A 26,088-nucleotide genomic window follows, 5' to 3' on the forward strand; every position below is an offset into this window, starting at 1 on the left:
AAAAGAAGCAGTGGTACTTCACCAGCAGCCGAGGCCTTCTGTTTATTCTAGCAAAAGATGGAGCTAAACGTCTTTTTCTGTGCTCTCAAACAGAGCTGCCACCACAGCAGTCGAGATGAAAACAGCTGTTCTCTCAGGGAGACACTGGTCATAATGGGGGATATTGTTTTAACAGCCGTCTTTTGGGATGAATATGAAAATAATTTGAGAACAAATGGCAAAAAGTACTTTGAATGATCAAGTACTGTTTACTAAAAATACAAAAAAAATTCTATCAACTCAGATAAATAGAGCTGAAATAGCTATTTTGGATTTTTAAGTTTAACACAACTCAATTTCTTTTAACAATCTTCAATTGTTCAGTCTTACAGTGTATTTTAAACTTAGTCCCAACAGACCAGACTTCCCTAACTGAGAGGGTAACTTCATTCATGGTGTAAAATCATCTTAAGACTTGTTTTCATTCTGTAGCTTTTAACCCGGCATTAGAGTTGTGTGACCTCTGTCCTTCTATGTTTTAAATTGTTCTGTTAATTCTCTTTTGTTTATTTTTTCAACTCTAGGCTTTAGGGTGTAAAGGACCCTATGACAAGGTTTTAGGAGTGCCTCTTCATTACCACAACAGCCACAAGATACTGGTGTCATGTTGTCTCAGGTACAGCAATATGTGTTGGCCTTCCATTAGGGCTGGGTCTATGACATAAATTCATATTGTGTTTAATTTTTATTTCATTTCATTCTATTTTTTTTTTTTTTATTTTGTTTATTTATTTTGTATATTCAGGTGATAGAACCCCCTTCTCCCCCTAAAACAACCCTGTGATCCCCAGTGATCTTGAAGTTTAAGTTTCATTTCTCTCCTGCTGAGGTGTGTCAAGCTGCTGCTGACAACACTACATTTCCTGATGTGGGCTTTCACAATCAAAGCACTCAGGCAAATAAAACTAAAGACTTGTTCTAAAGGATTTGTTAGAGGTGGTGTGTTTCTCATTGATCCAGCTAAGCTTTAACAACAGTGCTGCCAGCATGTTTACAGCTGCTTCTCTGACCTCATTTAAAGCTACAGCGCGCTTCCATGGGTCATCATGGCCTTAGACGAGTAAGTCATCAGTTAGAGCACAGACGTTTAGGCTATTTTTAAATGAATCACTGCAGCGCTGGGCTCAAGACAAACCGAGTTGATCCCTTGCAGCTTGTGTTAAAGCCTCAAACAGGTTGACAGAGATGCTCTGCGTGCTCTTCTCTGCATGTTGCTGTTGTTACAGACATCAGACTTGGAGAGGAGAGAACAGTCCTCCAAAAAACATCAAATTTACAAAAGAAAGATGGACTCATTTTATGTTTGTTTATGGCACCTGAAAAGATTCCGATATTTCCTGCATCAAAGTAAAATTCCCTGATGATCACTCTGAAATAACCCACCGCCATAAGGTTTCTGGGTATTTTTGCTTGACGTGTCTAATGCTGTGATAAGATTAGCTTATCTCAGAAACTTAACCACATTAAAGGAAATTGCACAACCATCTGAGGTTCAGATCAAACAAGGAAATGCCTCGAGAACTTTGCCTGTTTCCTCAGACCAGATGGAGGATGGCTCCGCTGGGGTTGATCTTCATTTTTGTGCTCCAGTTTGGGGGTAACTACTCTTTTATTTTATTATTTATCTTTACATGTGTGAAAGTGTGTCATGGTATAGATGTGCAAATGTATGCTGATGATTGTGTTTAATATAAACATGTAAAATCAGCTGAGCTAGCAGCAAAGGAGCTAGTGGTCAGTCATGTCTGAGGTTTAATATGAGCAGAACTAAAGGTTTGTTCTTCTGCTGTCAGAGCTCTTACATGTTTAGAGGATAATTGTATTGACAGGCTGCAGAGCAGTGAAGGGTTAGCGCTGTCGCCTCACAGCATGAAGGTTCCTGGTTCTCTTCCCGTGAATGTGTGGGCTCTCTCCAAGTACTCTGGCTTCCTCCCACCACCAAAAACATAGTTGTTAGGTTAACTGTGACTCTAATTAGTGATTCTAAATGGGTCGTAGGTGTGAGTGTGAGAGTGCCTGGTTGTTTGTCTCTGCATGTCAGCTCTGTTACTGACTGGTGTACCCCGCCTCTACCTAGAGAAAGCTGGGATAGGCTCCAGCCCCCTGTGAATCTGAAAAGGATAAGCAATGTAGAAAATGGATGGATGGTGTTTTAAAACATTGGAGAGTTCATTTTCTCAGCTTTAAATTTAGTTTTAGTCTTAGTTGTTAAATTAAATGTATAGGTGCCATATGCATAGTTTGTGTAATTGATGGAAATTTCAGTTTAGTTATTAATTTTTGATTTTTAAATCGCATCGCATTTAAAAGGTCTTACATGAGTATAATTTGATTGAATATTTGTATCATTATTATTTACATGGTCATAGTATTTTGGTTATTTCATGCTGATGTACTGATGAGTGCTAAGGATAAAAATAAGAGACTGTAGCTTTAAGAAGGTCTGGTGGTGCTAGGTGACTGGGTGTAGACGGCATGAGAGCCAAGAGGAGCTCACGGTTTTTCTGACCATGTTCAGACTGTGTGGAGGTGTTCGTACATACTTGAGGCCATGTTGGACAGATAACATAAGGAGTGGATTCCTCTATGTAGTTTATTTTTTGTATTTTTTGTTCAATATATCTGAGAAGACGAATTTTTTATAGAGAACACACTTTTTGAAACGTGTCAGCCATAAGCTGAAGGTGGATGGTTTATTGTAAAACCTACAACAAAATGTTCTAGAGTTTCATTAAGGGTTTTAGCTTCCTGCTCTTGCTGTGGAATTTCTTGCAGTTCCTTCTTTTTGTATTGTATTATTTTTATAAATCTCTTTTACATGTCCCAAAATCTCTGGAATATCATTCAGCTCATTTTTCCATGCTATGAACTGTACCCAGTCGTCCAACAGGCCTTGGCTAAAGCTGTGCACAGGGCTGCACCCCCACCATCAGAGAGCTGAGAGACTTTTCACCAATAACTACTAAACTTTTCTATTTCTACCTTATGTTTCCAGCTCTCCAATTTATTTTTTTTCCCATTAAGTTCTGAAAAAAAGAAGACTGATTCTTTATATTTTATTGATAATGATTTCTGCAGAATTCAGGAATGAGGATTCAAATATACATGCGCATGTAAAATATTTAGAATATTACAGAAAGGTTCTTTGTGGTGTGATTATTGACTCTGTCCCATGTAAAGACATCCCTCTCACCTCTTCTTGATTTAATACAGAAGTTTGGACAGCTCTCAGGGTTTAAGATTAACTGGGATAAGAACATCTGTTAGCCCCTTTCTGATGGTCTTGACCTCAAATATCTTAAAAACCCTTTAGAATTTCCATTTCTGAGAGATTTAAATATCTGGGAATAAATAATAGAAGACGCCAAAAGCTTCTAGCCTAAATTATCTTAACTTAGCCAAAATTTAAGGAAATTTGTGTTTAATCAATTGTTTCTTTGTTGTAGCAATCCTGCTTGGCTATAAATATTATACTGCTGGAAAGCCTGTTTATTTACCCTTTTTTTAAATGGCGCCATGCATTTGTGGGATGAGCAGCAGTGTCATTGTGATTAAAACATGGGTTTATGAGATTTGACCATCAGTGACTTCTGTGTCATTTACATTGCACACATCGTCCCAACTTTTATGAATTGGGTTATAATTTTTCATCCCCTAAGACAACACAGGTTGCACAAGCCACAGGTCAAGAATCAGTCAGTGTCCCACCGTCAGAGCAAAACTACAGTGTGCATGAACACAGCAGAGTATGTGGAATTATTGGGTAAAGACATTATCCACCAAATCTGTAGATTTATTTTCATCTTTGTCAGCTCTTCAGAGATCAGATGTTAATGTCCAGAGAGATTCTGTGAAGTTTGATGTGAGGTTGGTTTCTGACACTTCTTCATCTCTTTGTGTCTTTCCAGTGGTCAACAGTCAAGAGAAGATTTATCGCATCTTCCAACCTGAACAAGACGCCACCCTGCCCTGTGGCTCTCTGTCATCCTCTGGACCTCTGCAGTGCTCTGATATTTCATGGCTTTATAACAGAGATCCATCAGAGACCGTTATGGAGGCAAGCAGTGGGGAGGTGAAGCAGACGTCGTCCCGAGCTGACCGGCTGAGTTTGGACTCCAACTGTTCTTTGGTCATGAAACGTGTCACTGCTGAGGATGTTGGTCTCTACACGTGTCGACGGAGTGGTTCTGATCCTTACGATGTAAATGTGTATCTCAGTGTTTTTACAGGTAAGTCTCAATTCGGAGATTATAATAATGGATTTTATGCACATTTATGGGAGAAAAGATTGCATTGTGTCCAACCTTCCATCTGCTGGTTTTGGTTTATCACCAGTACTATTATCAGACCTTATACCACTCTAGTCATGATTGTTTGGTCAAAAAAAGAAAAAGTAGAAACTTTTCAGGGTCTTGTTTGGGTGTCACTAACATTCCATCAGATATCAGAGATTTTCCAACTAAATTTTGATCTTTTTTCTTTCAGTCTTTCCGACACTGACTCGCTCTGATCCATGGGGCACCAGTGAACCCACATTAGAGTGTTCTCTGCTGAGATACAGAGGTTTGAGTTCCTGTCAACCAAACAGTCTCCGCTGGGTGAATGAGACAGGAGCTGTGATTACTGATGGTGTTACAGAGAGTTCCAGAGATGCAGACTGTTTCTCTGACCTGAATGTGACGCATCAGATCAGCAACAACGGGAAATTCAGCTGCCAGTCTGTTAACGAGGAGAACAATGTGGAGATACAGGCCGACTACACACCTTTCCAACCAGGTAAGATTACATGATAAATCTAATTAGAGAAAGCTGAGAGTTCCACTTTGACCCAAACATGACTGTCACACTATGAAAAATCATCCATTTGGACCCCCTCACTTTGACTGGGTCACAACTGTCTGTGCTATTTTCAATCAAATCTAATCCTAAATAGAACAATTAAACTAATGAAACTCCCCACCACACTTTTACTGCTACCCTGTAATCCTTCTGCTTTCTCACTGAGAGAACGTCTGCTTTAGAGAAACTCCACGTCCTGTTTTCACTGCAACCTGTAGTCTGCCTGTGTAACGAGCCGCCTCAAAACAGACAGCAGAACCACGTAGAGCATTAATCACCTAAACTGTCACTACAAGTCTGACATTTATCTAAATGTTGGTAATAAACTCACCTGTTGCTTCTAACCTTGTTGTTGATCACTTACAAGCAGCCACATTGTTTGGTGAGCAAAACACTAATGCTAGAAAACAGAGTAACTCTGTGACTGTTGGGTGGTCTTCAGAGTGACTCTACAATTTTTCTTCATGTATGAACACAGGAATGCTTTTCTTGCTCAGTGTTGTTGTATGTACAAAATCAGCTGAGAAAAAATTGATTTCCCACAGACAAATGTAGCTCCTACAGCCTTGAATTTCTCATGTACTAGTTTATATAGCACCACGCATCCTGCAGGAAAAACAAGAGCCATTTTTTTCATTTCCCTTTACCAAATTTATCTGCTTCTTGGAAATGATTACATCTATTTTTGAGTTTTTACTCAGAAAAAACTTCATCCTGTTAACACTCCTGACTCATCCATCAGCTGTGCATTTCAGGTGATGGCTTGATTTGAGCTGCAGCAGCTTAGTTCAGACTCCAGAGAGATGCTCTCCTTATCTCTGATGTTATGATAAAGAGTCAGCACAGAGTGTTGCAAGGGTTTCTGTAAGATTAAAAAAATAAAACAAGACACGTACATCAGTAAATGGGTGCTGGGTTCTAAAGAAAGCTGAACGAAAACTATGTGGTCTGGAAGGAAGCTCATGTTTTTCAAGCATTTATTTGCAAGAAGTGACTTATGGACCAACGTGCTCTTCCTCAGCCTGGTGAATGTTTCTGAGTCTCCATCTTAATAACCATGGGTAAGCTCAAGTCGGCAGTCTGTGGTGTACCAGCTGTGTTTCTCACTCCTCATCATCTCTACAGGAACTCGGTGTAAGACGACCGCTAAAGCTGACATCGTGCTGCTGGTGGACGAGTCCGGGAGTATCTACCCTGAAGAATTCAGAACCATACTCAGCTGCATCGCTGACATAGTTGGAATGTTTGACATTGGCCCTGACAGAGTTCAGATCGGTAAAACTTTCACCTTAGTCAGACCAAACTGGTCTCAACATTCCTGTTTTAGCCGTAGAACAGATGAGATCACATGATCTTCACCTTCCTCATCCATAGTTTTGACTGTTTTATAACTGGTTTTGAAAACTGTGCTATGGCTGAAACAGGTTTTCTCTATGTTGGTGCAACAGTGTCTCTTTTTAGTTCCTGTGGTTTTTACCCCTCACTGTGTCTTTTCTGCAGGTCTGACTCTGTACAGTTTTGAGCCAAGGACCCAGTGGCACCTGAACGCCCACAGAACCAAGGAATCCCTGATGAATGATGTTAATAAACTGCAGCAAATAGGAGGCGGCACCCAGACAGGTAAGAAGAGCATTGTGGGATCATATGATCAATCTAGTGTTGTCAGGATACCAGATTTTTTAATCTGATCTGATTTTAGTAAAATCAATATCAGTACATTTTTAAATACCACAGAAACAAATGTAGAAGTCAAATCATTCAGACAAACTCCTGTGCACAGTCTACAGTACACAAATTTGTATTTATGGGATTTTGGTGTAACTGGGAAGTCCCACCATCAGATCCTTGCTGTCAAGCTCCTCTATCATGTCTGGGTCCAGCGGGGCGCCCTGGTTGCCCACATTCAGGGAGGTGTGTATTTGTATCTGTAATTTTTAGACCCTCTCTACTTTCACATCCAGAGACTTTTAAAAATCAGCACAGAGAAGTGGAGAACAGAGAGAGGAAGCTAACTGAAACTAACTTTTCTGTTGGTTTTGCTTCTTCCTCTTCTTCGTTGGTTGTTCATAGCAGTTGGGTTGTATTTGTATAAAAATAATAATGAAAAGAACAGAAAAGAGTTGACCGTCTGAGTAAACCTCTGACCTCCTTTCTTACAGGACGGGCTCTGACACACATCCTGGAGAATGACTTCCAACCCAACGTTGGGATGCGAGAGGACTCACGAAAAATTGTCATCCTCTTTACAGATGGACAAGCCCAGGACGACGTTATCATGCCGTCACAAAACCTGAGGGATAATGGCATCGAGCTGTACGCCATCGGTGAGATTTTTTAATGAGTGTTTGTCATCATAGTTAAGAGAATTCAGAGATACAACAAGGTTTGAAATTTACAGAACGCGTCAGAAGCATACTTAAGGTACCAAACACACTGAGTTGAAAATCAATCAATAAATCTTTATTTAGCATTTTTCAAACTAAACAATGTAGAACAAAGTGTTTTACAAACAAATACATTAAAAGAAACATGACCCTTACTAAACCATTAAGTTGTTTGGAGTGAAGTTCCTGGAACTAAAAGTTCCTGGAACTTTTGGTCAAAAAGTGTCTCAGGTGGAGGTGGCAGCATGACTCACAGGCTGTTGGTCTTCACTTCACCATCATGAGTTCAAAGTTAAACTGACGTATTTCAGCTGACAGGATTACAACCTCCACATGGTGAAACAGAAGGTTCTAGAAGAACCACAGAGCTTCTCTGAAACTGCACAGTGTGGACTTTACTGAACACAAGAGAAATCTTCACAAAGGCTTGTGTTGTGTATGTTCTATTGTAAATAGATCTTTGGTTGATAATGAGATAATGGGAAGACCTTGCTTTTGAACATTTTGTTCATTTGTATGTTAGAATTTGGTCGTCAAAATTCTTCTGGTAGTCTTTAGGTAGATAGCATAATGTTTGTTTCTCAACTTACTAACCACAGTTTTCTCTCAGGTGTGGGTGATGCTAATCAGACAGAGTTGAAGTCCATCGTCTCTGACCCACATGACACTCACATGTACATCGTCAATGACTTTGATGATCTGCTGGACATCACCAACAGTCTCACTGACAACCTGTGTGACAGCATCAAGGGTCCAGGTAAGGAGGGAGACTCAACATGACCCACTTATGAAAATCTACAACAAACTTGTAGACTTCAGTGATGCAGGAGTGTTTTTCCTGACAGTGGCTCTTTGACTCCTAAGAGTTAAAACTCTTCAGTGTTAGGATTAAATGTTTGTGATTTTCTCTCTTTATTTATATTTCAGAATCATTTCTGACTCAAATGGAGCTCAGCCCCTGATGTTTTCAGCCTCTTCTCTCTTTCTTTCCAGTACGCAGCAGTCAGAAAGACTTCTATCACTTCTCCCTACCTGAACAAGACGTCACCCTGCCCTGTGGTACTCCGTCCCCCTCTGGACCTCTCCCATGCTCCGACATGTCCTGGTTTTATAGCAGAGCTTCATCAGAGGCTTTTACTGAGGCCAACGAAGGAAAGGTTAATCCTAGGTCCCTCCGAGCTGGTCGGCTGAGTTTGGACTCCGACTGTTCTTTGGTCATCAAACGTGTCACTGATGAGGATGTTGGTCTCTACACGTGTGGCCGTAATTATGATGATCGTTACAGCGTCAGAGTGTATCTCAGTCTGTTTTTAAGTAAGTCTCATTTCATTATCATCAGTTTAAAGTATTGCACAGCACTCAACCTCAGAAACATCAGTTATCATCTGACAGACAAGACTTTAGACTTCCAGTGTAGCCAGCAGATATCTGATATGTGGGCTTAACCTTCCTCTTCTATCTAATGGTCACTTTCTAAATTAGCATTCATTACCAGATCTTAGTCCTACTTCAGTCCTGGTTGTTATGCTAAAAAGGACAAAGATAAGATGAGACTTGTCAGGGTCATGTCAACTTAAATTCAGATGTCAAATATCTTTAAATTGAGATTTTGATCTTTTTCCTTCAGTCTCTCCAAAACCGACAGACTCTGATCCAACGAGCAACAATGAACTCCAGTTAGAGTGTTCTCTGTTCAGATTCAGAGATCTTCATCTTTGTCCACCATACCGTCTCCTCTGGGTGAATGAGACAGGAGCTGAGATTACTGACGGTGTTACAGAGACTTTCAGAGATGAAGGCTGTTTCTCTGACCTGAATGTGACTCGTCAGAGCGGACACAACAAGACATTCACCTGCCAGGTTGTTGATGAGGAGAACAATGTGGAGATACAGGCCGACTACACACCTGTCTTCACAGGTAGGACCATTATTTATGCTTCAACAAGATCTGTGGAACAAAACAGATGACAAGACAGATAGAAGTGTAGGGTAGAAGATGTTTTCTAAAGAGCTGCCACTGTGGTGACCAGAATGCCAGGGTTAATAATTCAATCAGAGCCTTCTTAACTAACAGATATCCTTACATGTTCAGTTACAGTTATTCACTTATGAATGTTTCTTTTTCTCATAAAACTTCAACAGACTGGTCTCCTCTGAGCTCCATCATGCTCGTTCTGCGTATTTCAGCTCTTGTTTTGATGATCGTGAGCACTGTTTTGGTCTTCACCCTCAGAGGTGAGGAAATAAACACCATCAATGTGGCAGAAATAGTTCAAACTAATCATATGTAAAACATTAATGCTGCTATTTACTTCCAGGTAACATCAAACCACGGCGTAAAGAAACCAGCGTGAGTTTAAACTAACTCCTACCATGTGTGACATTTCTTCTGACTGATGAAACCTCTGAGACGATGGACTCTGCAGAGTTTGCTCTGTTGACTCTTGTTGTTTTGAATCTCATGTGTTGTGTTGTATTTCACAGATGCATGAGGATGTCATTGAAGCCGACAATGAAAATGATGAAGCATTTGGTGCTGCTTCCATCGAACTGCAACAACTTCCAGATCAAGATTAAGTCAAGAGAAAGTCACAGCTTCCCTTCCGGTCCCCTGAAGATTATTGAATTAAGAAAATGTGAGGAAAATGTTTAATGGTATTTACAGTGTCTTTTCATTTTCACAAATTCCTAAAGGAACCCTAAAATTAACTGAGGTTAAGCCGTTTTGTTCTGGATTTTCTTGGTGTTTGACCAGTTTCACAAAAATCCACCTGTCAGCCATTACTAGTAAATAAGAAGCATGATAAACACACTCATCAGTCCATTCTTGATTAGAACTGTTGATTACGGTGTCAACCTACCAATTTCCCTGCCTGGATATTAAAAACAAAAGAGCTGTTTACTGCCTGTGTTTTTCACCAATCAGGATTAGACATATTTAACTTTAACCCCGTGATGAACAACATGACAGCCCTAGAAATATGTGGCTAAAATATCTCAGTCGCCCTCTTGTGGCTGGCTGTGGTATAGGTGGAAGGGACTGAATTTTCTGCTGATGTCTCTTGTTCCCTTTTTCATGAGCTCTTTGAAAGTCTGTACCGCTCTCTCACCTAGGCCGTTAGATGAAGGATGATCAGGAACCGCTGTGTCTGATTCCATGTAGTGTTATAAACGCTTTCATTTGTTCACTGACAAAACACTGGGCGTTGTCAGACACAATCGTCTCTGGTGTGCCATGTGTGCTGAAACTGATTCTAAGGTGGTTTACAGTCATTTCTGATGTAGCAGAGCTCACTGGGTTTACCTACAGCCACTTTGAGTGTGCATCAACAGTTAACAAGAACATTTTACACATTAAAGATCCTCAATAATCAATGTGGAGTCTTCTCCAAGGATTCTCAGGCCACTCCAAAGTAGTCCACATAGTGGAGCCTCTCTGTGCTCCTGGCATGTGCTGCATGACTTTACCTTGTTTTCCATGTGGCTGTACATTTGAGGCCATGCGGCTCATCCCAGGATGCGCTTAATGCAGCTGCTCCATCAAAGATGCTCGTCCTTTCTCTGGTGGGACAATGCCGGCTCCCCACAGCACACATCCATCCTGAACACTCAGGTCATGCTGTCTCTGTAAGGCAGAAAGTCTGTCCAGGTTATTCTGCCAGCCTCTCAAGATAAACTCACGTACCCTCCAGAGTTTTGGATCTTTTATTGTTTGCAGCTGGTCTGATGTCATTAGTGGGCTTTGGTCCTGATCCAACATTAGCACCATTTCATCAGATGATGGACCATTAGGTGTCTCTGAAAGTGGGAGATGACTGACAGAGTCAGCATTATCTTTGTCTTTTCCTCCTCTGTACATGATAACATGTTGATCTTCTCAGCAGTACAGCCCACCTCACTGCTTTCATCTCATTGGTTCTTTGTTAATTGATGCCAAGGTCGGTCAGGAGGCGTGCAGAAAACACCTCCCAGCAAAGAACCTGTACCTGAAGATGGTCGAGGCATAGTCGAACACAGCCATACACAGTCAAAAATAGTCAGACTCATATTTTCAGAATTTTTTAAATGTTTCTTTCATTGGAGTGTAAATCTCACCAAATGACCATGTTTACATTTTGCATTTAAATAATTCTATGTACATACTTTTATAAAAATGGGAAAAATATACCTCTCAGTTTCTGGTGACCCCCAATAGGGTCCTGAACCCCAGGCTGAGAACCTCTGCTTCAGACAGGACAGACAGTTTATAGCTAGGCCTGAAGTTGGAGAGCACAGAGAGGTCAGGAGAATATTTAAAATTCAATCAGAGAGGCAGACTGATAAAACAGCTCTACAAAGAGTCATTTTAGATATAAACATTAAAAACAGCTCAATGTCCTGGTCTAAATGTGGGACTGGACTTCTCTATTCTTAACTTCAGAAGAGCATTCCTCCATGCTAACTCTGTGAATTGTAAATATATATTTCTTTTATTATCGTTTCATTACTTTGACATCTTGTGCAGATTTAACCATTTGCTTTAACAGAGTTACTATTTAGCTGATCATGTGACTAGCAGTGATCATGTGACCTGATGTGAATCCTTAAAGGAAGCAGCTTGGTGGTCATTTTGTACTTACCCTACTGAAGGCCTGAAACATGTTGTCATGTTTGTATGAGTCTGTAGTCCTGATGAAATAAAGGCTTTTATTAACAATCCCTCTGAGTGTCTCAGATCTCTTCAATAATTCAGAGCAGCCTTTCCCAGACTTCAGCATGCTGTGGCCCTCAGTGAAACCTGAAAATCTTCAGGGGTCCACCAAAACCCTCAGACAACCAAAACATGACTACCAAAGTATTTACCTCCATCATTGACTTCATATACAGAGAAACACTTTCAGAGACATTGTTGATAGGAAAGCCTCTGCAGAGTCACAAAGTCCACATAGACATAGACCATAGTGTTTATGTTTGATCAGGCATCTGCAAAGTCACTTTTATTTTCTTCTTTAATATTTATCTCTTTAAACACTGTGACCCTACAAATGCTTTCTGTCTCCAAAGGCACTGATCATTTCTTCTAATTGTGATGTGCCACAGTAGAATATTTAACAGTGTCACCAGTTAATCCAACACCAGTTAAACCATGACACCGCTTTGACATCAAACACAGTATAAAGTTGATTCAGGAAATGAAGTTATTGTTTTATATTTTAACCATTATTTCAATTCTAATAATAGGTTTATATATTTTATTTGTAGCAAATGTCCTCTTACGACCTGCAGTACCTCTGGAGCCCTCAGACTTTGGGAGGCACTGATTTGGAGGCTTGTTTGATGATTCAGAGTGGTAGCAGCACCTCTTACTATCTTCCTTGTTAGAAATAGCAGTGACTTCTACCTCAGATGTCCTGCAGGGGGCGTACACTCATTATTAACAGTCTGGTGGGTGTCTGGCAGTGTTAGAGCCTCCTGCAAATCTTGTAATGAAACTACAAAGTGTCATGGTAAATCTGTTTGGGATAGACTATAGTTGATACCTCAGAGTGAATACAGCTCCTGTATTATTAGCTACAACTCCAACAACTCTGTGTTTGAGTCCTAATATCTGCTAGGTCACATGGCACATTCCTGACACATCATTTGGTCTGTTTGAGGGATGTATGTGTGTGAAGAGTGAGAGGACAAATGAGTAAATGCCTCTCATTCAAGTGTCGTTGACTTTCACAATAATAGCCCTCAGGCAGAATAAGAACTACAGACTTATTCTAAAGAATTTGTTAGAAGTAGAGTGTATAGGGGAGTAGGTGGCCTCGTGGTTTAAGGCACGCCCCATATACGTGTACGGCCAGGGATCAAATCTGGCCTGAGGCCCTTTACTGCATGTCTCTCCCCTGCTCTCGTCCCTTTCAATGACTCTATCCACTGTCCTCTATCGTAACAAAGGCACAAAAGTGCCCTCAAAAAATCTTAAAAAAAAAAAAGAAGAAGTCACGTGTCTCTCCTTGATCCAGCTTAGTTTTAGCAGCAGTGCCGCTACCATGTTTACAGCTGCTTCTCTGACCACATTTAAAGCGACAGCGCACTTCTTTGAGTCATCATGGCCTTAGACGAGAGAATCATCAGGTAGAACACACCTTTAGACAGACGTTTAGGCTGATTTTAATGAGTCGCTGTTGAGTTGATCCGTTGCAGCTCACAGCTTGTGTTAAAGCCTCAAACAGGCCAACAGAGATGCTCTGCATGCTCTGCTCTGCATGTTGCTGTTATTACAGACATCAGACTTGGAGAGGAGAGAACACTCCTCCATAAAATATCAAATTAGAGAAATGAGATGAACTAATTTCATTCATGTTCACTGCACCTGAAAAGATTACGATATTTCTTGCATTGATGTAAAATTCTCTGAAATAACCCTCCGCCCTAAAACTTTCTGGGTATTTTTCCTTGACGTGTCTGATGCTGTATTAAAATGAGCTTATCTCAGAAACTTAACTACATTAAAGGAAATTGCACAACCATCTCAACTTCAGTTCAAACAAGGAAACACCTCGAGAACTTTGCCAGTTTCCTCAGACCAGATGGAGGATGGCTCTGCTGGGGTTGGTCTTCATTTTTGTGCTCCGGTTTGGCGGTAACTACTCTCTTTCTATGATTTATCTTTACATGTGTTAAAGTGTGTCATGGTATAGATGTGCAAATGTATGCTGATGATTGTGTTTAATATAAACATGTAAAATCAGCTGAGCTAGCAGCTAAGGAGTTAGTGGTCAGTCATGTCTGAGGTCTAATCTGAGCAGAACTAAAGGTTTGTTCTTCTGCTGTCAAAGCTCTTACATGTTTAGAGGATAATTGTATTGACGGGCTGCAGAGCAGTGAAGGGTTAAGGCTGTCGCCTCACAGCATGAAGGTTCCTGGTTCTCTTCCCGTGAATGTGTCTGTTCTCTCTGACACTCTGGCTTCCTCCCACCACAAAAACATGCTTGTTAGGCTAATTAGTGACTCTAAATTGGCTGTAGGTGTGAGTGTGAGAGTGCCTGGTTGTTTGTGTCTGCATGTCAGCTCTGTTTCTGACTGGTGACCCGTCCAGTCCAGGATGTACCCCAGTTCTCGCCCAGTGACAGCTGGGATAGGCTCCAGCCCCCTGTGAACCTGAACGGGATAAGTGGTGTAGAAAATGGATGAATGCATCGTGTTTTGAAACATGGGAGGGTTCATTTTGTCAGCTATTTTAAATTTAGTTTAAATCTTAGTTGTAAGATTAAATGTTCTAGAGTTTCATTAAAGGTTTTAGTCCCTCACTCTTGCTTTAAAACCTCTTGCAGTTTCTTCTCATTTCTATTGTATTATTTCTATAAATCTCTTTTACATGTCCCAAGATCTCTGGAATATCATTCAGCTCATTTGTCTCCACCATAGGTCTGTAGTGGTGTGATTATTAACTCTGTCCCATGTAAAGATGTCCCTCTCACCTCTTATTGATTTAAAACAGAAGTTTGGACAGCTCTCAGGGTTTAGGATTAACTGGGATCAGAGCATTCTTTAGCCACTTTCTGATGGCCTTGACCTCAAATATCTTAATAACCTACCCTTTAGAATTTCCACTGAGAGATTTAAATATCTAGGAATAAATATTAGAAGAAGTCAAAAGCTCCTAGCCTTAATTATCCTAACTTAGCACAATACGTAGGGAAATTTGTGTTTAATAGATTGTTTCTTTGTTGTAGCAATGCTGCTTGACTATAAATATTATACTGTTGGAAAGCCCGTTTATTTCCCTTTTTTTAAATGGTGCCACATTTGTAAGGAACATGTTTTTGTGGGATGAGCAGCAGTGTCATTGTGAGTAAAATATGGATGTATGAGATTTAACTATCACTGACTCCTGTTTATATTTACATTGTACACAGTGTCCCAACTTTTTTGGAACTGGGGTTATAATTTTTCACCCCCTAATACAACACAGGTTGCACAAGCCACAGGTTACGAATCAGTCTGAGTCCCACTGTCAGATGGAACAAAAGTACATGAACACAGCAGAGTATGTGGAATTATTGGGTAAAGACATTATCCACCAAATCTGTAGATTTATTTTCATCTTTGTCAGCTCTTCAGAGATCAGATGTTAATGTCCAGAGAGATTCTGTGAAGTTTGATGTGAGCTTGGTTTCTGACTCTTCTTCTTCTCTTTGTGTCTTTCCAGTGGTCAACAGTCAAGAGAAGATTTATCGCATTTTCCAACCTGAACAAGACGCCACCCTGCCCTGTGGCTCTCTGTCATCCTCTGGACCTCTGCAGTGCTCTGATATTTCATGGCTTTATAACAGAGATCCATCAGAGACCGTTATGGAGGCAAGCAGTGGGGAGGTGAAGCAGACGTCATCCCGAGCTGACCGGCTGAGTTTGGACTCCAACTGTTCTTTGGTCATTAAACGTGTCACTGCTGAGGATGTTGGTCTCTACACGTGTCGACAGGGTGACTCTGATCCTTACAATGTAAATGTGTATCTCAGTGTTTTTACAGGTAAGTCTCATTTCATGATTATAATAACGGATTTTTATGGAACAAAAGATTGCATTGTGTCCAACCTTCCATCTGCTGGTTTTGGTTTATCACCGGTACTATTATCAGATCTTATACCACTCTAGTCACGATTGTTTGGTCAAAAATAGAAAAAGTAGAAATTTGTCAGGGCCTTGTTTGGGTGTTGCAGACATATGTCAGAGCTTTTCCAACTAAGTAATGATCTTTTTCTTTCAGTCTTTCCGACACCAACTGACTCAAATCCAAGGAGCCCCAATGATCCCAGATTAGAGTGTTCTCTGCTGAGATACAGAGGTTTGAGTTCCTGTCAACCAAACAGTCTCCGCTGGGTGAATGAGACAGGAGCTGTGATTACTGACGGTGTTACAGAGAGTTCCAGAGATGCAGACTGTTTCTCTGACCTGAATGTGACGCATCAGATCGGCAAAAACAGGAAATTCACCTGCCAGTCTGTTAATGAGGAGAACAATGTGGAGATACAGGCTGACTACACACCTTTCCAACCAGGTAAGATCACATGATAAATCTAATAAAAACAAGCTGAAAGTTCCACTTTGACCCAAACATGGCTGTCACACTTTTACACACTTTTACTTTGACTGGGTCTCAACTGTCTGTGCTATTTTCAGTCAAATCTAATCCTCAATAGAACGATTAAACTAATGAAACTCCCCACCACACTTTTACTGCTACCCTGTAATCCTTCTGCTTTCTCACTGAGAGAACGTCTGCTTTAGAGAAACTCCACGTCCTGTTTTCACTGCAACCTGTAGTCTGCCTGTGTAACGAGCCGCCTCAACACAGACAGCAGAACCACATAGAGCATTAATCACCTAAACTGTCACTACAAGTCTGACATTTATCTAAATGTTGGTAATAAACTCACCTGTTGCTTCTAACCTTGTTTTTGTTCACTTACAGGCAGCCACATTGTTTGGTGAGCGAAACACTAATGCTAGAAAACAGAGTAACTGTGACTGTTGGGTGGTCTTCATGGTGGCTCCATCGTTAGGTGGTTGTGCAATTTCTCTTCACATATGAACACAGACATGCTTTTCTTGCTCAGTCTTGTTGTATCTAAGATATCTGCAGAGAAAAATTAATTTCTCACAGACAAATCTAGCTCCTACAGCCTTGAATTTCTCATGTACTAGTTCATATAGCACCACGCGTCCTGCAGGAAAAACAAGAGACATTTTTCTGCTTCTTGGAAATGATTACATCTATTTTTTTTAGTTTTTACTCAGAAACTTCATCCTGTTAACACTCCTGTCTCATCCATCAGCTGTGCATTTAAGATGATGGCTTGATTTGAGCTGCAGTGGCTCAGTTCAGACTCCAGAGAGATGCTCTCCTTATCTCTGATGTTATGATAAAGAGTCAGCACAGAGTTTTGCAAGAGTTTCTGTAAGCTAAAAATAAAATAAGACAGTAAATGGGTGCTGGATTCTTAATAAAAGCAGAGAGAAAACCAAGTGGTCTGGACGGAAGCTCAATGATGTTTGGAACCAACGTGTTCTTCCTCAGACTGGTGAATGTTTCTGAGTCTCCATCTTAATAACCATGGGTAAGCTCGAGTCTGCAGTCTGTGGTGTACCAGCTGTGTTTCTCACTCCTCATCGTCTCTCTACAGGAACTCGGTGTAAGACGACCGCTAAAGCCGACATTGTGCTGCTGGTGGACAATTCCTGGAATTTCTACCGTGAAAACTTTCGAACTATCCGCGGCTTCATCGCTGACATGGTTGGAATGTTTGACATCGGCCCTGACAGAGTTCAGATCGGTAAAACTTTCACCTTAGTCAGACCAAACTGGTCTCAACATTCCTGTTTTAGCCGTAGAACAGATGAGATCACATGATCTTCACCTTCTTCATCCATAGTTTTGACTGTTTTATAACTGGTTTTGAAAACTGTGCTATGGCTGAAACAGGTTTTCTCTATGTTGGTGCAACAGTGTCTCTTTTTAGTTCCTGTGGTTTTCACCCCTCACTGTGTCTTTTCTGCAGGTCTGACTCGGTACAGTACTAGACCAAGGACCCAGTGGCACCTGAACACCCACAGAACCAAGGAATCCCTGGTGAATGGTGTTAATAAGCTGCAGGAAAGAGGAGGAATAACCACCCAGACAGGTAAGAAGAGCACTGTGGGATCACATGATCAATCTAGTGTTGTCAGGATACCAGATTTTTAATTCTGATCTGATTTTAGTAAAAATCATTATCAGTTCATGTTTAAATACCACAGAAACAAATGTAGAAGTCAAATCTTTCAGACAAACTCCTGTGCACAGTCTACAGTACACAAATTTGTATTTATGGGATTGCTGGTGTAACTGGGAAGTCCCACCACCAGATCCTTGCTGTCAAGCTCCCCTATCATGTCTGGGTCCAGCGGGGCGCCCTGGTTGCCCACGTTCAGGGAGGTGTGTATTTGTATCTGTGATTTTTAGACCCTCTCTACTTTCAAATCCAGAGACTTTTAAAAATCAGCACAGAGAAGTGGAGAACAGAGAGAAGAAGCTAACTGAAACTAACTTTTCTGTTGTGTCTGCTTCTTCCTCTTCTTTGTTGGTTGTTCATAGCAGTTGGGTTGTATTCAGTGTTGGGCGTAACGCGTTACTAAGAAACGCGTTACGGTAACTCTGTTACTTCTTATGGTAACTAGTAGTGTAACGCGTTTCTTTTCAAAATGAATAATGCCATTACCATTACTGGGAATTTATATCACATGTTACTCGTTACTTTTACAGCTGACAACTCTTTGATGAAGGTTAGTAAACATCCGGTAGATGACGTGACAGAGCGGTAAGCACATCAGCATCCTGGGAGAGAGAACAGCCTCTGCAGAAACAAACAAACACAGGCACTGAAGCGCGCACACACACGTCATGGCTGAGCACTCGAGCATGAGCTCTCTGTCTTGGAAACACCAGAATTACTTTTCCCTCCTTAGGATAAAGGACGAAAAAGAACAGGGAAGTAAAACCTTTCCACCTCCACGATCAGCAATTTTAACGTTACGAAGTATTGAGTTAAACATCACGCCTTAGCTAAACTAATTTCCAGAGAGCCGGAAGCTAAAGACACTGCTAACCCAGATACAGCTAACATTAGCTGAACCTCCCCAGCTAAACAACCCAAGACTGGATTTAATTTGCCGCCAGCAGCAGAGTGTGTCACTAAGGAAGCACTAAACAGACTGATAGAAAGGTATGCTGCTAAAGACACGCTTCTGATATAAGCTGTGTAGTCCGCTGTCTTCAGAAAAATGAGAGAAAAAGATAAAACGAGGAATAGGACCGCCATGTAAAAAGATATTCAGAGAGCAGCCAGGATTTAATCTTTACTCTGTCAGTAAAGTAGCCTAGATCTATTTGAGACTTCTTAAACAGTGTTAAAAATGCTTTAACACTGTCAAAAATTGAGAAACATTTCTACTGAGTTCTATTGTTTCACCACTTTCCAACATAATGATAATGGCTACAATGTTATATAAAATTTGAGTTATTTCCTCTCACACTGTCATAACAACACAAATTAATGTGATGTGTACAATAATAAGGATTCAAGTGAAAAAGTAACGCCTGAGGTACTTTTCAAAGTAACTAATTACTTTTACAAAGCAGTAACTCAGTTACTGTTTGCAAGCAGTAACTAGTAACTAACTAGTTACTATTTTTCAGTAACTTGCCCAACACTGGTTGTATTTGTATAAAAAAAATAAATATAATAAAAGAGTTGACCGTCTAAGTAAACCTCTGACCTCCTCTCTTACAGGACGGGCTCTGACACACATCCTGGAAAATGACTTCCAACCCAACGTTGGGATGCGAGAGGACTCACACAAAATTGGCATCCTCATTACAGGTGGAGAGTCTGATGACAACGTTACCATGCCGTCACAACACCTGAGGGATAATGGCATCGAGCTGTACGCCATCGGTGAGATTTTTTAATGAGTGTTTGTCATCATAGTTAAGAGAATTCACTTAAGGTACCAAACACACTGAGTTGAAAATCAGTCAATCAAACTTTATCATTTTTCAAACAAAACAATGTAGCACAAAGTGCTTTACAAACAGATAAATAAAAGGAAACCTGACCCTTACCAAACCATTAAGTTGTTTGGAGTGAAGTTCCTGGAACTAAAAGTTCCTGGGACTTTTGGTGAAAAAGTGTCTCAGGTGGCCGGTGGAGGTGGCAGCATGACTCACAGGCTGTTGGTCTTCACTTCACCATCATGAGTTCAAAGTTAAACTGACTTACTTCAGCTCCACAGCCTCCACATGGTGAAACAGAAGTTTCTAGAACAGGGGTCGGGAACCCGCGTCTCCAAAGCCACATGTTGCTCTTTTGCCCCACCTAAGTGGTTCTCTGCAGCTGTACCAAATTTAAAATAAAGGTTTTTTTTTTTTTTTTTTTTTTTTTTTTTTTTTTACATCAGACGATTTGTAATGCTATAGAGATAGTTTTGTATTTTTTTTTCCAAAAAATGTGTAGATCGTTCATAAACTTCTAACTTTAATTTTACAAAAAGGCCTGTTCTATCAACTTAAATTTAACTTGTGCGTCATATCCTGCCTCTATGGCGCAGTGCATTCTAGTGATTTCCTGTCTCTGGACGCGGTCTTGTCACAAATGTTAGCAGTAGTTTCGCTCATCACACAAGTTAAGTTTTGAATTTCTGAAATCTTGTTTAGCACAGCAAGAGGGAAGGTCAGTATGTGAAAATGACGATCAACTTTGATAAGTTTCATACTGAGCCAGTGCGCCCATTGGACCCTAAGAGGACTAAAGTAGTGTCAGCAGAGAATGTGAACGTTGATAACATTAATAATAGTGTGAAAAACTAAGACAAGTTCACACTTAACAGCATCAGTCCGATAAAGAAAGAGGGAAAGGAGACCAAGGGATCAATAGAGGGCTGTTAGAGCAAAATAAACAGGTAAACTCACATTTTATTGTTATTCTCTCTGCTGCTGTGAAGTCAATATTATCATTCAAAAGACTGATACATTTGATGATTATTTAAATATTTTTGGTGTGTAATGAATGTAAGGTTCAGTGTAGCAGTGTGCATGTATGTTTTAAAAGATCAGATTGTTGATGTTTGTTTGATGTGGCGCTGTCCACGGTGCTGACATGTGTCACTCAGAGAGAGGGAGGAAGGCTGTAAACAGCTGATTCTACTCTCGTGGATATTTGGAGTGATTATCGTGATTGCTGCAGTTTGACCTTCTGACTGTCCTGTCGATGAAGTCTGTAACCCAGTGGTCATGGATGCCTCTATGGCGCAGTGGGCCAAACGTGTCTTTCCTACTGCACACCTGTATGTAATGTAGACAGACAGACAGCAGCATAGAGAGAGGAGATGAGGTGGAGGTTTCATCTGTAGGTAAAAAGTAGGCTGCTACAATATCCTGCATTAACTCTGTCTGACAGCAGGTGTATGAAGGGTTTTGATGAATAAAGAAGTAATGATAACGATTATATCAGTACCATTAGGGATAAAAATAAATAATTACTAGCTGACAATAGCACTTATAGATAAAAATAAAATTGTGTACACAGTTGTTACTATTATAATTCTAAATCCATAAAGGCATCAAAATGATAATTATAATCAAAATGCAAAGTAAGAATAAAATAACTTCTAGGTGGAAAGTACTCAGTGTGATAAAACATATCAGTGGATGGCCACATACCTTTGCTCAATCAGTTATGTCGATAGACAAAGACTTAGGCTAACTGACTGTGTCACCAGCATTGGAAGGTTCAAATGTGTTTTGCGGCTCTTCAAAGATTTTCTGGAAGGAGGTTACGGCAAAAATGGCTCTTTCAACCACAAAGGTTCCTGACCCCTGGACTAGAAGAACCACAGAGCTTCTCTGAAATTGCACAGTGTGGATTTTACTGAACACAAGAGAAATCTTCACAAAGGCATGTGTTGTGTATGTTCTATTGTAAGTAGATCTTTGGTTAATAATGAGATATTGGGAAGACTTCACTTTAAACAGTTTGTTCATTTGTATGTTAGAATTTGGTCATCAAAATTCTTCTGGTAGTCTTTAGGTAGATAGCATAATGTTTGTTGCTCAACTTACTAACCACAGTTTTCTCTCAGATGTGGGTAATGCTAATTGGAGACAATTGATATCCATCGCTTCTGTCCCACATGGCACTCACGTGTACCACGGCAATGGCTTTGGCGCTCTGGGTTTCATCATCACCAGGCTCACTGACAACCTGTGTGACAGCATCAAGAGTCCAGGTAAGGAGGGAGACTCAACATGACCCACTTATGAAAATCTACAACAAACTGGTAGACTTCAGTGATGCAGGAGTGTTTTTCCTGACAGTGGCTCTTTGACTCCTAAGAGTTAAAGCTCTTCAATGTTAGGATTAAATGTTTGTGATTTTGCTCTCTTGATTTATATTTCAGAATCATTTCTGACTCAAATGGAGCTCAGCCCCTGATGTTTTCAGCCTCTTCTTTCTTTTTTTCCAGTACGCAGCAGTCAAAAAGATCTCTATCACTTCTCCCTACCTGAACAAGACGTCACCCTGCCCCGTGGTACTCCGTCCCCCTCTGGACCTCTCCCATGCTCACATTGCACAGCGCTCAACCTCAGAAACATCAGTTATCATCTGACAGACAAGGCTTTAGACTTCCAGTGTAGCCAGCAGATATCTGATATGTGGGCTTAATATTCCTCTTCTATCTAATGGTCACTTTCTAAATTAGCATTCATTACCAGATCTTATTCCTACTTCAATCCTGGTTGTTATGTTAAAAAAGACAAAGATGAGACTTGTCAGGGTCATGTCAACTTAAATTCAGATGTCAGATATCTTTAAATTGAGATTTTGATCTTTTCCTTCAGTCTCTCCAAAACCGACAGACTCTGATCCAACGAGCAACAATGAACTCCAGTTAGAGTGTTCTCTGTTCAGATCATGGACGAAATTTTGATTTTAGAGGTGGGGGGACACAACTGGTTTGAGTACGGGGTATGGTCAATAGACCTCATTTACATAAAATTATACCTAATTTTTGATTAAAAATAAGCTATAATAAGCTACCTCCTCCAGTCTCTCCTCCTCCATCTCCTCCAGTCCCTCCTCCTCTACCTCCTCCAGTCTCTCCTCCTCCATCTCCTCCAGCTTCTTCTCCTCTACCTCCTCCAGCCTCTCCTCCTCTACCTCCTCCAGTCTCTTCTCCTCTACCTCCTCCAGTCTCTCCTCCTCTACCTCCTCCATCTCCTCCAGCCTCTTCTCCTCTACCTCCTCCAGCCTCTCCTCTCCATCTCCTCCAGTCTTTCCTCCTCTACCTCCTCCAGTCTCTCCTCCTCCATCTCCTCCAGCCTCTCCTCCATCTCCTCCAGCCTCTCCTCTACCTCCTTCAGTCTCTCCTCCTCCATCTCCTCCAGTCCCTCCTCCTCTACCTCCTCCAGTCTCTCCTCCTCCATCTCCTCCAGCCTCTCCTCTACCTCCTCCAGCCTCTCCTCTCCATCTCCTCCAGTCTTTCCTCCTCTACCTCCTCTACCTCCTCCTGTATATCCTCCTCCATCTCCTCCTCTACCTCCTCCAGCCTCTCCTCCGGCCTCTCTTGCTCTACCTCCTCCTGTATCTTCTTCTGGATTTCTATAATCTGTCACCTGACAAAAATATATTGATGGATGACATATGAACAGTGGGACAATTTGGGATGCAACAATCATTGATTTTGATGGTATAGTCTGAAGAAAAAACTCTCGTTTCTAAATTATTATGTCTAATTTATTCACAAACAATATGGATGTATAAAATCACATTTATAATCCAAGGTTTTATTTTATTTTTCCCACTGACTTTCATTGTTAGTGTTTTTAAACAGTGGCTGCCATAATAATAATTGTATTTGTCAGCTCTTTCAATAAAACTCAAAGACACTTTACAAGAATAAAACAATTACATCATATGAACATATAAATTGCAGTACATAGGTTTATCATAAAGTTAAATAATAGAATATTTCAAAAAAATACAAGTAATACTATTACTACCACTACTACTACTACTAATAATAATAATAATAGGAGGGGAGAGAGTCTGAGTTTCTGATGGATGAGGGGAAGGAGTTTGTGGTGTAATGTGTTCCTCAGCGTAACTTACACTTTGACCTCTAAAGAAGTCTCTTATATCCAGTTTTCTTTTTTTCAACATCTTGCCACCTGGCTGCGCCTAATTACCAAACACACATACACACGCACGCACGCACACACACAGACACACATTCAACGTTAATGTAAACGAAACCTCTGATATTAAAATCCGTCTAGCTGACGTGACCCAGGCAGAACAAATTCCCAACATGTTAACTTACAGTTGCAGATGAACGTGGACTCATGGCCAACTAGCTAAACACCGGTGTGCTCCTGTGCTATAGTCCAGGCGCTGTTTACAACCAGATGGAGTGACAGCGGGGACGGCCAATCAAACGTTAGCAAGAAACGGCAGAGCCAATCGATGAGCTTGTGGGCCAGTGGGCGGTCTAAAGGGAAACAGGCTTCAGCTTGAGCAGCTGTTTTCCGCTTGGTCCTAGTGCTCAACCTGCTCCATTTAATACAGCATAACATTGTTTTTGGGTGGTAAAAACTGCAGGGGACCAAAACTGCCTTTTTAAAAAGTGCAGGGGACATGTCCCCCTTGTCCCCCCCCCCCAAATTACGTCCTAGGTTCAGATTCAGAGATCTTCATCTTTGTCCACCATACCGTCTCCTCTGGGTGAATGAGACAGGAGCTGAGATTACTGACGGTGTTACAGAGACTTTCAGAGATGAAGGCTGTTTCTCTGACCTGACTGTGACTCGTCAGAGCGGACACAACAAGACATTCACCTGCCAGGTTGTTAATGAGGAGAACAATGTGGAGATACAGGCCGACTACACACCTGTCTTCACAGTTAGGACCATTGTTTATGCTTCAACAAGATCTGTGGAACAAAACAGATGACAAGACAGATAGAAGTGTAGGGTAGAAGATGTTTTCTACAGAGCTGCCACTGTGGTGACCAGAATGCCAGGGTTAATATTTCGTCAGAGCCTTCTTAACTAACAGATATCCTTACATGTTCAGTTACAGTTATTCACTTATGAATGTTTCTTTTTCTCATAAAGCTTCAACAGACTGGTCTCCTCTGAGCTCCATCATGCTCGTTCTGCGTATTTCAGCTCTTGTTTTGATGATCGTGAGCACTGTTTTGGTCTTCACCCTCAGAGGTGAGGAAATAAACACCATCAATGTGGCAGAAATAGTTCAAACTAATCATATGTAAAACATTAATGCTGCTATTTACTTCCAGGTAACATCAAACCACGGCGTAAAGAAACCAGCGTGAGTTTAAACTAACTCCTACCATGTGTGACATTTCTTCTGACTGATGAAACCTCTGAGACGATGGACTCTGCAGAGTTTGCTCTGTTGACTCTTGTTGTTTTGAATCTCATGTGTTGTGTTGTATTTCACAGATGCATGAGGATGTCATTGAAGCCGACGATGAAAATGATGAAGCATTTGGTGCTGCTTCCATCGAACTGCAACAACTTCCAGACCAAGATTAAGTCAAGAGGAAGTCACAGCTTCCCTTCTGGCCCCCAGAAGATTATTGAATTCAGAAAATGTGAGGAAAATGTGTAATGGTATTTACAGTCATTTTCAACAATTCCTAAAGAAACCCTAAAATAAACTGAGATTAAGTCATTTTGTCCTGGATTTGTTTGATATTCGAGCAGTTTCTCAAAAATCCACCTGTCAGCCATTACTAGTAAATAAGAAGCATGATAAACACACTCATCAGTCCATTCTTGATTAGAACTGTTGATTACGGTGTCAACCTACCAATTTCCCTGCCTGGATATCAAAAACAAAAGAGCTGTTTACTGCCTGTGTTTTTCACCAATCAGGATTAGACATATTTAACTTTAACCCCGTGATGAACAACATGACAGCTCTAGAAATATGTGGCTAAAATATCTCAATCGCCCCCTTGTGGCTGGCTGTGGTATAGGTGGAAGGGACTGAATTTTCCGATGATGTCTCTTGTTCCATTTTTCATGAGCTCTTTGAAAGTCTGTACCGCTCTCTCACCTAGGCCGTTAGATGAAGGATGATCAGGAACCGCTGTGTCTGATTCCATGTGTTGTTATAAACGCTTTCATTTGTTCACTGACAAAACACTGGGCGTTGTCAGACACAATCGTCTCTGGTGTGCCATGTGTGCTGAAACTGATTCTAAGGTGGTTTACAGTCATTTCTGATGT

At 40.8% G+C, this 26,088-nt stretch overlaps 3 protein-coding genes across 3 annotated transcripts; all 3 read left to right on the forward strand.

Annotated features, from left to right (window-relative positions):
• Positions 1-4,029: 4,029 nt before the first annotated feature.
• On the forward strand, positions 4,030-7,300 carry LOC121521946 (collagen alpha-1(XII) chain-like). The gene is made up of 5 exons (XM_041806160.1): positions 4,030-4,268; positions 4,525-4,815; positions 6,004-6,153; positions 6,379-6,498; positions 7,038-7,300. The coding sequence occupies exons 1-5, from the start codon at positions 4,091-4,093 to the stop codon at positions 7,214-7,216; spliced, it is 918 nt and encodes a 305-aa protein (XP_041662094.1). The 5' UTR covers positions 4,030-4,090; the 3' UTR covers positions 7,217-7,300.
• Positions 7,301-8,398: 1,098 nt separating this feature from the next.
• On the forward strand, positions 8,399-9,947 carry LOC121521172 (the record flags this gene model as incomplete). Its single annotated transcript, XM_041804927.1, has 5 exons — positions 8,399-8,576; positions 8,890-9,180; positions 9,396-9,497; positions 9,581-9,612; positions 9,747-9,947. Coding segments are annotated over 5 exons (696 nt in total), but the record flags the coding sequence as incomplete, so codon positions are not given.
• Positions 9,948-13,829: 3,882 nt separating this feature from the next.
• Positions 13,830-25,597, forward strand: LOC121521173. The gene is made up of 10 exons (XM_041804928.1): positions 13,830-13,875; positions 15,445-15,765; positions 16,003-16,293; positions 17,420-17,569; positions 17,795-17,917; positions 19,565-19,729; positions 21,912-22,058; positions 24,946-25,047; positions 25,131-25,162; positions 25,297-25,597. Exons 1-10 carry the CDS (start codon positions 13,830-13,832, stop codon positions 25,387-25,389), a joined length of 1,470 nt encoding a protein of 489 aa, XP_041660862.1. The 3' UTR covers positions 25,390-25,597.
• Positions 25,598-26,088: the final 491 nt, after the last annotated feature.

This window comes from Cheilinus undulatus, linkage group 14 (genome assembly GCF_018320785.1).
Source record: "Cheilinus undulatus linkage group 14, ASM1832078v1, whole genome shotgun sequence".
Taxonomy (NCBI): Eukaryota; Metazoa; Chordata; class Actinopteri; order Labriformes; family Labridae; genus Cheilinus; species Cheilinus undulatus.

Excerpts from the sequence above, each read along its gene's own strand:
- LOC121521173 (XM_041804928.1), top strand. The coding sequence starts at position 13,830 with ATGGCTCTGCTGGGGTTGGTCTTCATTTTTGTGCTCCGGTTTGGCG. Across the intron at positions 17,918-19,564 it reads AGGAATAACCACCCAGACAG|GACGGGCTCTGACACACATC; the intron begins GTAAGAAGAGCA and ends CCTCTCTTACAG. Across the intron at positions 22,059-24,945 it reads TGACAGCATCAAGAGTCCAG|CTTCAACAGACTGGTCTCCT; the intron begins GTAAGGAGGGAG and ends TTTCTCATAAAG.
- LOC121521946 (XM_041806160.1), top strand. The coding sequence starts at position 4,091 with ATGGAGGCAAGCAGTGGGGAGGTGAAGCAGACGTCGTCCCGAGCTGAC. Across the intron at positions 6,154-6,378 it reads CCCTGACAGAGTTCAGATCG|GTCTGACTCTGTACAGTTTT; the intron begins GTAAAACTTTCA and ends TCTTTTCTGCAG. Across the intron at positions 6,499-7,037 it reads AGGAGGCGGCACCCAGACAG|GACGGGCTCTGACACACATC; the intron begins GTAAGAAGAGCA and ends CCTTTCTTACAG.